The 13,092-nt window shown below is 47.7% G+C and overlaps 1 protein-coding gene across 33 annotated transcripts in view; it reads left to right on the top strand.

Moving 5' to 3' along the window:
• The window catches only part of camk2d1 (calcium/calmodulin-dependent protein kinase (CaM kinase) II delta 1), a 92,147-nt gene extending 79,261 nt beyond the window's left edge, over positions 1-12,886 (top strand). For 18 of the 33 annotated variants that reach the window (XM_066720880.1, XM_066720883.1, XM_066720890.1 and 15 more), the window contains 4 exons: positions 7,261-7,336; positions 7,550-7,644; positions 10,254-10,487; positions 11,200-12,886. In XM_066720880.1, the coding sequence (XP_066576977.1) occupies positions 7,261-7,336; positions 7,550-7,644; positions 10,254-10,486 (404 nt within the window). In that variant the 3' untranslated portion in view covers position 10,487; positions 11,200-12,886. Of the gene's footprint in view, positions 1-3,998; positions 4,080-7,260; positions 7,337-7,549; positions 7,645-10,253; positions 10,488-11,199 lie in introns of all 33 variants that reach the window. The other 15 variants (XM_066720866.1, XM_066720868.1, XM_066720876.1 and 12 more) reach the window with 2 other exon arrangements.
• Positions 12,887-13,092: the final 206 nt, after the last annotated feature.

Below are 13,092 nucleotides of genomic sequence, written 5' to 3'. Positions count from 1 at the left end.
GCCCCGGAGACGCCCCCTCACTTGGCAGGCCGTCCCCCGGGGGCCACGGCCACCTGTCTGAGCTCACTGGCTCGTCAATCAGTCAGTCAGTCAGTCCATTTGTGTTGTTACAGCGCCCTTCATGAGACGCAGTCACAGAGCTGCCAATGATGTGTGTGTGTGCAGCAAATCACTCTCGTCTGCAGGGCTGGGGACCGTCATTGTTTATATATTTATGTATGCGCACTCGTTTGTCACTAGAAATTAGTCCAATAACTGTCTGCAAAATAGCGTATAAATAAATCTTCTACAGTCTGCCGAGGTGTTTTCCTTCCCAGTCCTCCAGCAGCTGCGAGAATTGTCTAAAACTGACAGGGGATTTTAAGAGCTTTTTCCATAGGTTTTCTGCTGCCTGTAATGATTTTGTTTTGCTTCTGCATGACATCATTTCATCGCCAGCCATTCATAATTCCTGTCCCCTGTCTCTAATGTTTCTTTCCACATTTACACTGATGCCAGGGCACAGTATCTCTCTGACTGCATGCACACACTGTGGCCCTTCAGATGCCAGGGGACACTCGCTCTCTGACTGCATGCACACACTGTGGCCCTTCGTAAGGGTTTCGCTGCAGCTTTGCTTTCTTCTTCTGGGTCCCCTCTATGATCGGCTCCATCCTGCCTCCTGTTCAGATTGCCGCTCTGCCTGCTGTGCGATCTCTTGTGTTATTAATCTCGCCATGCACTCATTATTGTGAAGCTGTCTTCAGTGTGTAATTTGATTTATTCATTACTGCTCACTATCCGGCCTGAGGAGCTGTGCTGAGAGAGGGGTGTGAATGTATTCCAGTTTATACTGATCCAATCAGGCAGGGGGAGGCAGCCATTAGGCCCGGGCCCCCGAGACTTGTGCCTCGTTTCCACTGGCTTAAGCGTCCGTGTCGTGCCGGACGTGTCCGTCCTCAGACGCGTCCCAGAGCTTTTTTTGCAAAACCAAGCTGCTGTGAAGTCCGTCCCTCTGATGGAGGAGCAGCGACTGTGGGTTTGGTTTGCGTTTCATTTTAAAAACAGAGACAGAGAACAACACTACGAGCGACACAGCCTGACGTGGAGAGAACTTTTGTGTTTATTTTATTATTTGTGCTTTACATGATTGTAAACAGCGTAATAAATACACGTTTCTGTTCAGAGATATTAGGAAGAGCTAAACGTGTAGAGACAACATTATATTCAGACAAGCATGTTCACATAAGAATACGGTTCCATGTGCAGCAATGATACTAAATAGCGAATATGTATTGTTATTATTATCGTCATCATTTGTGCGAGTATATATGTATTTTAAACGCACAGCGTGACTCCCTTAACGTATTACTCTTACTACAGATTTGTAACTGCAAACGTATTATTTATAATTTACTTATCAGACATCCTTAACCAGGCAAGTTACAGCTGAAACACAATACACACGTTTCACGATTAATCATCCAGATACAATATAGCAGTTATAATTGAACTAAAGTGTGCGCGTCTCAGTCATGGCATTTATGGACGCGTTTATTAAACCAGTCCTTATGTTTTAGAGGGAAACCCAGATCTGCTGTATTAATTTATTCATTAATTTAAATTGTAAATGGACACGTTAACTAAATCGTGTTCGCCTTCACACTGACTGTGCGGATTGTCCTGCACACATCCACACAACACAGCTGAAACACGGCCAGCTGTTCATACAATATTAATACAATCGGCCGCTATGATCCGATTATTATCCTTCAGTTTATTTTAACTAGTCGCGTCACTGCACCGGTCCTGTTAAATCCAAGTTTTTATACTCGGATATTAACTGTAAGCAGTCATTGTCTCTGTACGTGGATTTCACTCCATGCTGCTAATAAACTTGTAATTTCTTCGTGATCGCACACGGCACTTGAGATTATATCTTCCGATACAATGTATCTGATCTCCTCTCTGTGTCTCAAGTCAAACACACACCTCCAATTCTGATAGTGAATCATGTCCTCAGTGGGGACGGACGCTTACGGACACGTCCAGCACCAGCAAGTTAACCGGCCACAAAACACGGACGCGTCCAGGCGCTTAGCCAGCGGAAACACCCGTTTAAGCGTCCGGACGCGTCCGCCAGTGGAAACGGGGCAATACCCTCTCCTGTGACAATCTGCGTCCTGCAGCGGTTTGTGTTCCTCTCTCCTCCGTGCCGAGCGGCTTATTGGTTTATTTTCACTCTGTGAAGTGTGCTGTGGCTGCCCTGTGTAGGGCGCTATACTAAATATAAATTGATTGATTGAACTGATACGCTATATTTTAAATTCTGTGCTAAAGTCTTGCAGTGTGGAACGAATCTTGCTGGCATTTAGACACGACCAGCCGTACAGGGCTCAGTTTAAGGAGGATTTACTAGTGTTTGTGGAGGAACGAGCTCCACACAGACACAGCCGACCCGTGTTGTCAGCTTTTAACAGCCTGTTTGTGTGTCTTTGCAATTTAACCCCCGAGTGCTCGGCGCTGTGGAGTGCGTCGCTTGGGGGGCGTTGCTCAGTCAGACGCTTGGTCTTCTGTGCTCTGAATCTGTTGTGTGTTTCTTATCCCTGGATATAAAGCCTCCTCTGACCGCAGCGAGCAATGAAGTGACCACATCATCTGTCCAGCAGGTGAAGGACCACACTTGCAGAGGCCTGAGAGAGCGAGTTGTGTAGACTCAGTGGTTGTGTAGCGAGCGAGTGGGTTAGACACTCAGTGGTCGTGTAGAGCGCGTGTTGTGCGGCCCTGTGGGAGAGATGGACTGGTTGATGGAGGCAAGTTTATGTTCCTGTAGTTCTGTTTGCTCAGCTAAAAGCATTGCTTTGCAAAATGCTATGAATATCTTGGGTTTTGTTTGACGGAAGGAATATTTTCTTTGGTGCATATAGAACAGTTATCTCTCTCTCTCTCAACACAAAGTCTTCCCTGCACTCAGCCCAAGCCAAAGTTCATATATGGTAATTGATTTTTGATTGACAGTTTTCTGTTTTGTTTTGTTTTTATTCACTCCAGTAAAATAAAGTTTGTTTCCTTTAGTGGTGGAGGAAGAGGGTCTGGGTCTGGCGCTGGCGCGGGCATGCCCTCCGGTCCCTGCCTGGCACAGTGTGCGTGGCGTCGTGCTGTTTGGTCTCGTTGTGCTCCTTTGTGCGGAGGTGTGATCTGCGCCTGTTGTTTGTTGTTGTTCTCTCTGGGCAGCCAGTGTCGTCCTTTGAAACGACTCTCTATGAGGGACAGAGGGGCTGCGCTGAGCGACGCGTTCACACACGCCTACGTCCCCAAGCCCACACAGCCGCACAACCACACACACGCACACACGCACACACATGCACAAACACACACCCACACACACGTCCCCAAACCCACCCACACCCACACACCCACCCACACCCACACACACCCACACACACACGCCCTTGTCCACTCACCCACGAGGGGGGTGTCCTGGGGAGCCTCCAGACCGAGCCACGCTGCTCACAGGTCCCTCCTCTGGCATCGGAGCCACTGCCTTGTCTGTCTTCTCCTTCACGGTTTCTTCTCTCCCGTGTCCTGCATGCAGCGGCGCTGGAAACCATGTTGCCCTTCATCACGCTCTCTCTCTCACAGCGACTCATCCATTTCATCGTTTCATTCTGGCCTTGTTTTGTTTTTCATTTCTCCACCCACATGCCTCTCTCCCTCCACTCCTCTTCCATCTATCCCTCTCCTCCTCCTCTGTCTGTATCACCTCTCCCCCCGGTCCACCCCTCCAGCCCGGCCCCTGGAACCCATACAGGAATGCTGCAGCAATTCCGCCCACTCGTCCTTCTCCTCCTCCACCTCCTGCTCTTCCTCCGCCTTCACGTCATCATCCTGGTGGTTCTGCCCGTCCGGGTGGCCGAGCGGCCGCTCCTGCTGCCAGTGCGTCCTGCGGCTGCTGCTCGGCCTCTACTTCCTGTCCTTCATTTGCTCTTTTGTTGTGTTTCTCTCCGTCAATTCTGCAGCCAAGTGCACGGAGAATGCGAACTCAAAGAGTCAGTCACGCGAGTCTGAACCCAACCAGTCCGCCAGCTCCTCGGTGCAGTGTAAGTCCGGGGGGCAAGGGACCGCACCCCCCAACCTTCTGCCCCGCCCACCCGTAGCCCTCCCGAGAGACCCCCCAGTCCTCGTAGCAGGAGACCGTTCCTTCCCACCACTCCGAGTCCGATTCCCAGTGAAGCTTCATGGTGCTCATCTCGTCCTGCTGTCTTTATCTCTTATAAAGATCTGTATTCATTTAAGAGCAGCTCACCCTATAATCTCCCGCCCCACGGACCCCCAAACTCACTCCCACCCGTGTTGTGAGATCATCAAGGTTCCTAGCTTTCCGTGATTAAAAAATATCTAAATTCTCTAATAAAAAAACAAAAAATGTAGCATTCCTAACCAGAATATAGACAAACAAAATTAAACACGTTTTTTATTAAAACATTAATCATTTTAAGCAAGGTCAAAGCGATCAGCCTCATGAAACAAATAATAATTTAAAAAGCTATGCATTGTCTTTTTTTGAGAGAAGTCGATCTATATTTTAGTCATCATCTTCATGACCATGTTGTTTGCTATTGAAGTAGCGGTGTTACGGACACGTTGAGAAGTTGGCGTTGAACCAGTTTACTATCTTATATAACTACAGCACCGATCACAAGAGCACCATGTTGCGTACAACGCAGAAATTACACTCAGTGTCATTGTGTAACAGTGATAAACATTCAAAATACATTCATCAGTGTAGTTTATAGATTTTAAGAAGTCAACTAACTAAAGAAAATCTAAATTCTCTGAAATTTGCGGCCAAATAGAAAATTCTGTGTATTTTGGGGGCAAATGGATTTCCAGGAACCTCGGTGGTCTTTTGTTTTGGGGACGGATGTGGACCCCCTGTGCTGTGAGGGGGTCGTTGTTGAGGTTGGGGGGCTGGTGAATGCGTGTTGTTGCAGGTAAGACAGATGCCGCTGCCAGGGACAGACTGATATCTCACTTGTGCAGAACTGCTCCGAGCTTTGCTTTCACTGGTATTTCCTGCTGAAGGAACTACGGCCGAGATGAGTCTCTGGCCCTCCGTCCTCGTGCCCCTCAGGGACACGGGTCTGAAGCAGTGGAGAAACTGAGACCTCCAGCCTTTCTCTGAGGTCATGACCCCGCAGTGTCAGCCCTCTGTCACGGCCGCTTCCCTGAGCGAAGGGTTTTTCTCTTCCTGTCTTCTTGCTGATCCAGTCATATTCTATTCTGGAGAGAGTCCTGTGTTTCGAAGGCCGGGACTCTAGTGGCTCGGCTGTGACCCCGGCCTCGACAGCGCCGTCCCGTCTGGGCTCCTCTCGTTCTGAAGGGCTGACCTCACCGTGTGTGAGTCGGTCAAGCTGGACCGTCCCGTCTTTACTGTGACTGAATGCTGCCCTGTCATCGGTCATCAGGCAGTTTCTGTCTGGGAGATGAGCAGCCGTCACACGGGCGGGTTAGACGTGTCCGTTAAGAGCTCAGCTCAGCAGTTTTGCTCAGATCGATAACATGCGTGTGTCATACTGGTGCAGGAGGACAGAGGACACTCAATGACTGCAGAGCCTTTCACAGTAATTATCCACAGTATGAGACCAGAGTCTCCTGCTCTACGTCCTGTCACTAGAGCGACCAGTGTGTTTAAAACACTCCTAAAGCTGTGCTTGTTTAGCCAGATTAGTTTATTTAGTTATTTCTATGATTTGGAGAAGATCTTGACCCACCTGTGCCGACAGCGAAGCGGCTGAGCGGAGATGAACGCAGCAGCCTGGAAATCAATACCAGGAGTCAGGAGGGTTCTCATCCTTCAAGTCTAATTCTCTGAGTACATCTGGCATCCAGTCTCTGTTTTAATAATATTATAGAAGATAAATGTTATGATTGTTGCATTATTACCCTTATTTATTTATTTTTTAAAAGGTTGTGTGATTATATAATCAATACAAATTGATGCTTTACTGTCCAGTGTTCATATTCAATACAGCTCAGTATCACACACTGTAGTAATTGCTGGAGACAGTGCTTTGCGATTAGACCTGCCGGGAATCAGTGATTGACGAAGGTGGTGGCCAGTAATTTTACTGCCTCTAGACTTTACTGCCTCTAGAACTGTGACCTAATGGACCATCAAATTGATGTGGATAAGATGCAGCGAGGGCAGGATCCCTGGGGCTGTTCTTTGTACTTAATTCTACAAAGTCCAAAGCTTCGTAAAGCACCAAGGCCTAGATTAGTAAAGCGCTCTGGAACACAGAGGAGCACCGAGGCCTAGAACATGGCGGTGGGCTGTCACACAGGGTCCAAGTAAATGTGTGTAACAAAGGAGATGACGTGTGTGAGTGTGTGTTTGGCAATAACAGTGAAAGTCTTGTGTGAAGAGGCCCTCGAGCACACACAGGCCGTCACATTTGAATGGAGGTGCCGAGACATTCGCATGGGCTTGATCAGCGGCCCGACAACACGGGCGTGTCTCCGAGCCGTGCGCGCTGCGGTCGAGATGAGATCACGCTTTCAAATCCGCTGCTCTGTTTTGTGTGTTTCTCTGATTCTGTGCTTTAAAAAAACAGTTTCCACAAAACGCCCAGTGTGACATCAGAGAATTTCCTCTCCATGAAAGGAGGGATTTTCCATTTTCTTTTCACATTGTAGCCTCAAAGGAATTGTAAAACCTGCAGCTTTAAAAACATATTTTCAGACATTGAGAATTTAGATGTGTGGTTTGGAGACTAGAACATCTTACTGTGGTTTAAAAAGCAGTTTCTCCCAGTTTAATTTGGGAAGCAGCCAAAAAACAGCAGGCCTCTGAATTGTGAGAGAGAGCAATTCTTAATATCGTAATGTGTATTGTAGTTCCCCTGCTAAACCTCTGTCCATGTGTAAAGCTGAATCGCTCTGTCAGGAAGCTGCAGTCAGGGATGTTTGTGACACCACTAGTACTAGCATTGGCAGCAGTGAGTTATAAAGCTCCTGAATAAAAAGTCCCACCTTGTTTTGGTTGCTCGGTATGTCGTATTTTTGAAATGTACATTATCAGTATCATTGTTATTCAACAGTCAGAATGTCGATGCTCAAATGAAAGATGCCGGTGCTTAAGCAGGTCTGTTCCATGTTATTTTGACCTCGTTGGATGAGTCCAAGCGCTCGATTCCTGAGGGTCTCCGTGTGCTGCAGTGGAGACCTGGGGCTTATGGGCAGTGAACAGCAGTGACGCCCGTCTCCTCTGTGTTTCAGCTCGTAAGCAGGAGATCATTAAAGTCACCGAGCAGCTGATCGAGGCCATCAACAGTGGGGACTTCGAAGCCTACACGTGAGTACAGCGGATTCTCTTGTAATATGAATCCAGCTCTTCAGAAACAGCCCTGCACAGCACCGGCTGTCCCTGGAGAACAGCAGGCCTCAATGTCCTACCAGTTTCCCTGTCCCAGACTCAGAGATGTTATTGGGGAGGACGGTGCAGGTGTGTAGACTAGACCGGCTCCTCCAGACCCACGCTTGACCTTGACTGTCTTCTGTGTTGCAGGAAGATCTGCGATCCTGGCCTGACTTCCTTCGAGCCCGAGGCCTTGGGCAACCTGGTCGAGGGCACTGACTTCCACCGGTTCTATTTCGAGAACGGTGAGGCCCAGCTGTGTGACGCCCCGGTGCTCTGGGCCGGCCCTGGACGTTCTGCTGCCACCCCCCCACACACACATACACTCACCTAAAGGATTATTAGGAACACCATACTAATACTGTGTTTGACCCCCTTTCGCCTTCAGAACTGCCTTAATTCTACGTGGCATTGATTCAACAAGGTGCTGAAAGCATTCTTTAGAAATGTTGGCCCATATTGATAGGATAGCATCTTGCAGTTGATGGACATTCGTGGGATGCACATCCAGGGCACGAAGCTCCCGTTCCACCACATCCCAAAGATGCTCTATTGGGTTGAGATCTGGTGACTGTGGGAGCCAGTTTAGTACAGTGAACTCATTGTCATGTTCAAGAAACCAATTTGAAATGATTCGACCTTTGTGACATGGTGCATTATCCTGCTGGAAGTAGCCATCAGAGGATGGGTACATGGTGGTCATAAAGGGATGGACATGGTCAGAAACAATGCTCAGGTAGGCCATCCCCCACACCATTACACCACCACCACCAGCCTGCACAGTGGTAACAAGGCATGATGGATCCATGTTCTCATTCTGTTTACGCCAAATTCTGACTCTACCATCTGAATGTCTCAACAGAAATCAAGACTCATCAGACCAGGCAACATTTTTCCAGTCTTCAACTGTCCAATTTTGGTGAACTTGTGCAAATTGTAGCCTCTTTTTCCTATTTGTAGTGGAGATGAGTGGTACCCGGTGGGGTCTTCTGCTGTTGTAGCCCATCCGCCTCAAGGTTGTACGTGTTGTGGCTTCACAAATGCTTTGCTGCATACCTCGGTTGTAACGAGTGGTTATTTCAGTCAAAGTTGCTCTTCTCTCAGCTTGAATCAGTCGGCCCATTCTCCTCTGACCTCTAGCATCAACAAGGCATTTTCGCCCACAGGACTGCCGCATACTGGATGTTTTTCCCTTTTCACACCATTCTTTGTAAACCCTAGAAATGGTTGTGCGTGAAAATCCCAGTAACTGAGCAGATTGTGAAATACTCAGACCGGCCCGTCTGGCACCAACAACCATGCCACGCTCAAAATTGCTTAAATCACCTTTCTTTCCCATTCAGACATTCAGTTTGGAGTTCAGGAGGTTGTCTTGACCAGGACCACACCCCTAAATGCATTGAAGCAACTGCCATGTGATTGGTTGGTTAGATAATTGCATTAATGAGAAATTGAACAGGTGTTCCTAATAATCCTTTAGGTGAGTGTATTTCTCAGTGTCTTGTTTGCAATGCTGTTTGAAAATAATTACATCATAGACATCCTCTTTAAATTCCCTCTTTATCCTGATGTGCCCAGCCTGCACTAACATACCATGTAAAGATCCAGTCATTATTTTGGCCACTCACGGGATCTTTTATGATTTTTGTCTGGGAGTTGGATTTAGCAGCAGCTCCACCGCTGTCATCGGGGCCGGGGGGGGGGGGTGGAGTCTGAGTCTTTCTCCTCCACACCGGCTGATGGACATTGCTGCACACTGATACATTTCAGCAGCAAATTCCTTTGGTTTAGAGATTGTGCCTCTTTCCTCTTCGTTTTTTTATATTCACTTCCTGATAGTTTTTGTCTCTAAGACATGATAGCAAATTGTTTCAAATCTCTATAGTTTACTTTTAGCAAAAATTATATCCTCTATTATTAGCTAGGTAACGTTAGCAGGCTAGGTTAGGCTAGTGCCTTAATCACTTATCGCCTTCGTCACACAAAAACATAAAAAACAAAACAATCATTTCATTGGCAGATTCATTTTTATTACTGTTTCACAATTGGATAACCCCATGTAAACACACACAGCACCACAGCTGCCAAGGACAGTGGGAGTGGACTCCGGGAGAAGCGGGAACAGGGTGAGGGCGGCACTGCAGCAGTGCTATGAGCTGGTGGCTGGGGTGCTGCCGATCGGGTGCGCCTAATGGGAGGGTCGGTCCTGCCGGTGCTGAAAGGCTGCGGTGTCCAATACAGCAGCTTGTCCCTTAATTGAGTTTGGTGACCTCGGTGCGTTGTGGTGGGTTTGTGCACCAACCTTAACTGCGTGAACTCCACCGGGGCGCAGCGGTGGGACGCGAACTGAAGCGGTTTTATGCTGACGGCCAGAACATGTCCCACACACAGAAGAATCTGACCCACACACAATCAGTACAAATACCCTTTTCACAACAGCACAACATGAGAGACGAGGACTGTCTGCAGAGCTGGGATTGCGTCTGTGTGTGTGTCTGTCTGTCTGTCTGTCTGTGTGTGTGTGTGTCTGTCTGTCTGTCTGTCTGTCTGTGTGTGTGTCTGATTGTCTGTCTGTCTGTCTGTGTGTGTGTCTGATTGTCTGTCTGTCTGTCTGTCTATGTGTGTGTATCTGTCTGTGTGTGTGTGTGTGTGCATGTGTGTGTATCTGTCTGTGTGTGTGCATGTGTGTGTATCTGTCTGGGCGTCTGTCTGTCTGTCTGTTTGTGTCTGTCTGTTGTGTCTTGTCCTAAGTGTCTCCAGCAGTGTTGTCCTGGCACTCCTGGTTTATTTTGGGAATCGTATAACTGACACACCTTTGGTCTTTCTCTTGTCCCCCGTCCCCCGTCCCCCCCAGCCCTGTCCAAGAGCATCAAGCCCATCCACACCATCATCCTGAACCCCCACGTGCACCTGATCGGGGAGGACGCCGCCTGCATCGCCTACATCCGGCTGACGCAGTACCTGGACAGCAGCAGCATGCCCAAGACCATGCAGTCTGAGGAGACGCGCGTGTGGCACCGCCGGGACGGCAAGTGGCAGAACATCCACTTCCACCGCTCCGGCTCCCCCACTGTGCCCGTCAAGTAAGGTGACTACGCACCACCACGCCCTGCCACGCCCTGCCACAGCCAGTGTGTGCCGAAGTCTGGACTCTGGCACTCCCCCTCTCTTTCCCTCTCTCTCTCACAGTATTTCACAGTGTTTATTTCCTACTCTCAGGAAAGTGTTTATTTGTGTTTATTTAGGTATATTTCTTTGGGCTTCTGAACGTTACCTGCACAGCGAGACACCAGTCATCTGATCCTGGACCCATGAAAACATATTTGGATTCTGCAGGATCTTTGTGGAAATTAAAATATAGTCTCAGTATTCAGTACCCTGCGGTTTTTACTGCAGTCATTGAGAACAAACGCAGTTTTCAAGTTTTATTGCGTTTTCCCACAGTAAATGACAACTTTTCATACTAGACAAAAACACAAATGAACACACGTTTCTACAATTACAAGTACAGTTTAGTGTATATTTTGTAATGTTCTTGGGGGTGGCAGGTATATCACAATATCAATATCAGAATCAAACCCAACCCATTTAAAACACACACACACATCTGCCACAGAACAAACCCAGATCACTTCCTCATTACAACATAAACCAAGAGGAGGAGGAATGCTGGCTCAGCATTGTTTACTGGGTCTCTGCCAGGGGATAATGTCCTTTTTTTCTTCTTGCCCCCCCCATCTCCCTCCCTCCCTCTCCCTCTCCCTCTCTCTCTCTCTCTCTCTCTCTCTCTCTCTCTCCAGGTGACGGAGCTGCCACGCCCTCCTCCCGGAGCTCCGCCCCCCCGCCCCCCCGGGCCGCTCTGTCCAGCCCCGTCTCCATCTCTTCCATCCCTTTCTTCATTGTTTACACTCCGCCGGTGGAAACGCTCTGTGCTGAAATAAAAGACAGAAATGCAAAAAAAAAAAAAAAAGTAATTATTCTCACCACGTCGCGTGACGCTTAACGTGCTCATCTTCAGGACGGCGATCAGAGAAGTCATTTCTCTCGTTTCCTTTTCTTTGCCGCTGTGTAAATGTTTAATTTAGATTACTGTATATCTGCTAGGGTTGATATTGGTATGCAAGATCTGTGTTTACTAGCTGCGTTTGCTTATCGGAGTCCTCTTTAAAACTTACAAACCAGAAGGACCTTTAGCAATATGATCTGTGAAATACTGTCTGTCTGTTCATATCATATGAACCAGGCTGGGCCCTCAGCGGCCCTCAGCGCGTGGCCGCCCTGTCCTTCCTTCGTCTGATTCCCCTCAACCGCAGTCTTCAGGTCTCGGACTCGGCCGCTACGCGCAGAGCCATGACTCTTAAAATAAACCGCGCTTGCTTCTCTGGTGATGTTGTACAGACGTTGTGATTGCAGTAAACTGCTATAATTGCTTAACGAGGAAGATTAGGGCTTTATTTTTGTGAACTCCGTTTTCCAGCTTCGTTCATTTGCTGTATACCAGTATATAACCGTACGCCGGACTATACAAAGTAAAACTAACAGGAATAATGATGTTAACAAAGGGAATTTTTGCTACAATCTTTGCCTATAACTAATCACGTATAATCTTCACGTTTTGATTATTATTGAATGTAAGATACGTAACACCATCGGATCAACGCAGAACTGACTGTTTTAATTCACGCCGTGATGTTTTTCATATTTGCTGATTTGTGAACCGATCCTTTTGATTTTCTTTCAATGGTTGTTTTTCGTTAGGTTTTGTTGTTTTTTTTACTTGGTGTAATTGATACGTATTCCTGCCAATTCTGGGGTTTGGTTTCTCTCTCCACTCTTGTTTCGGTCGTGATGATACCTGCGGGGCTGCGCATGAAATCTCAGTCCGTGTGGCTTTAACTGGACAGCCTGTAGTTCAGTCCTGGCAACGATCTTTATATTAATGCTTTGTATTATTTCAACTTCTGTGTTAGTATCTCGATTTAAAACAATATTTACGATGATGTTGATGTTTTATAAGGACAAAAAAAACAAGTGAAATAGTTCAGTCCAATCTGATTCGTCCTCACCTGGTTTGACTCATATCTATAGTTTTTGTAGATAGACTTGCGCATTTGGGTGTATTTGAGTCATGTCATTTTGCCAATAAAAGAGTTGTGTGGAAACAAAAATACAATAACTTTTCTTTTTCTGTTGACGGCTCGTATGGCACCAGTGTGTTTTCAATAAAGATGAATCTGTCAATGATGAATAACTGTGGCGCTCGGCATGTTAGTGTCTGACGTGGTGTCGTGGTGTTGGGGGGCTACAGTCATCCACTGGTCTTCCGGGGGGGACTCGCTCTCTCTCACAGCTAGACGGGACCCCCCCTCACGCTTCTGTAAAGCTGCCGTTCCCCACGGGACTCTGTGTACGACCTTCTCGCCATGAGCTGCAGCAATGGACTGATGGATATCTTTCAATGATAATAAACTGTGTGATTTCTTCCGAGACGACTGCTCGTGTCATTTGGTTTCCCTTCTCGTGTCTCACTGCCCCGGCCCCCCAGTGCCATCCCGCCCCCCCAGCGCCAGCCCACGCCCATATGTGCTGAAATAGGCTTTGCTGTGTCGGGCCGCGGGTCTGAGACTTCTCTCAACACAGCCAGCTCTCTGTTCCCTTGTAAAGATGGACACTCAGTTTAGAGGGACACCTCC

This window comes from Amia ocellicauda, chromosome 13 (genome assembly GCF_036373705.1).
Source record: "Amia ocellicauda isolate fAmiCal2 chromosome 13, fAmiCal2.hap1, whole genome shotgun sequence".
Taxonomy (NCBI): domain Eukaryota; kingdom Metazoa; phylum Chordata; class Actinopteri; order Amiiformes; family Amiidae; genus Amia; species Amia ocellicauda.
This window is presented reverse-complemented; position numbering and strand designations above follow the sequence as displayed.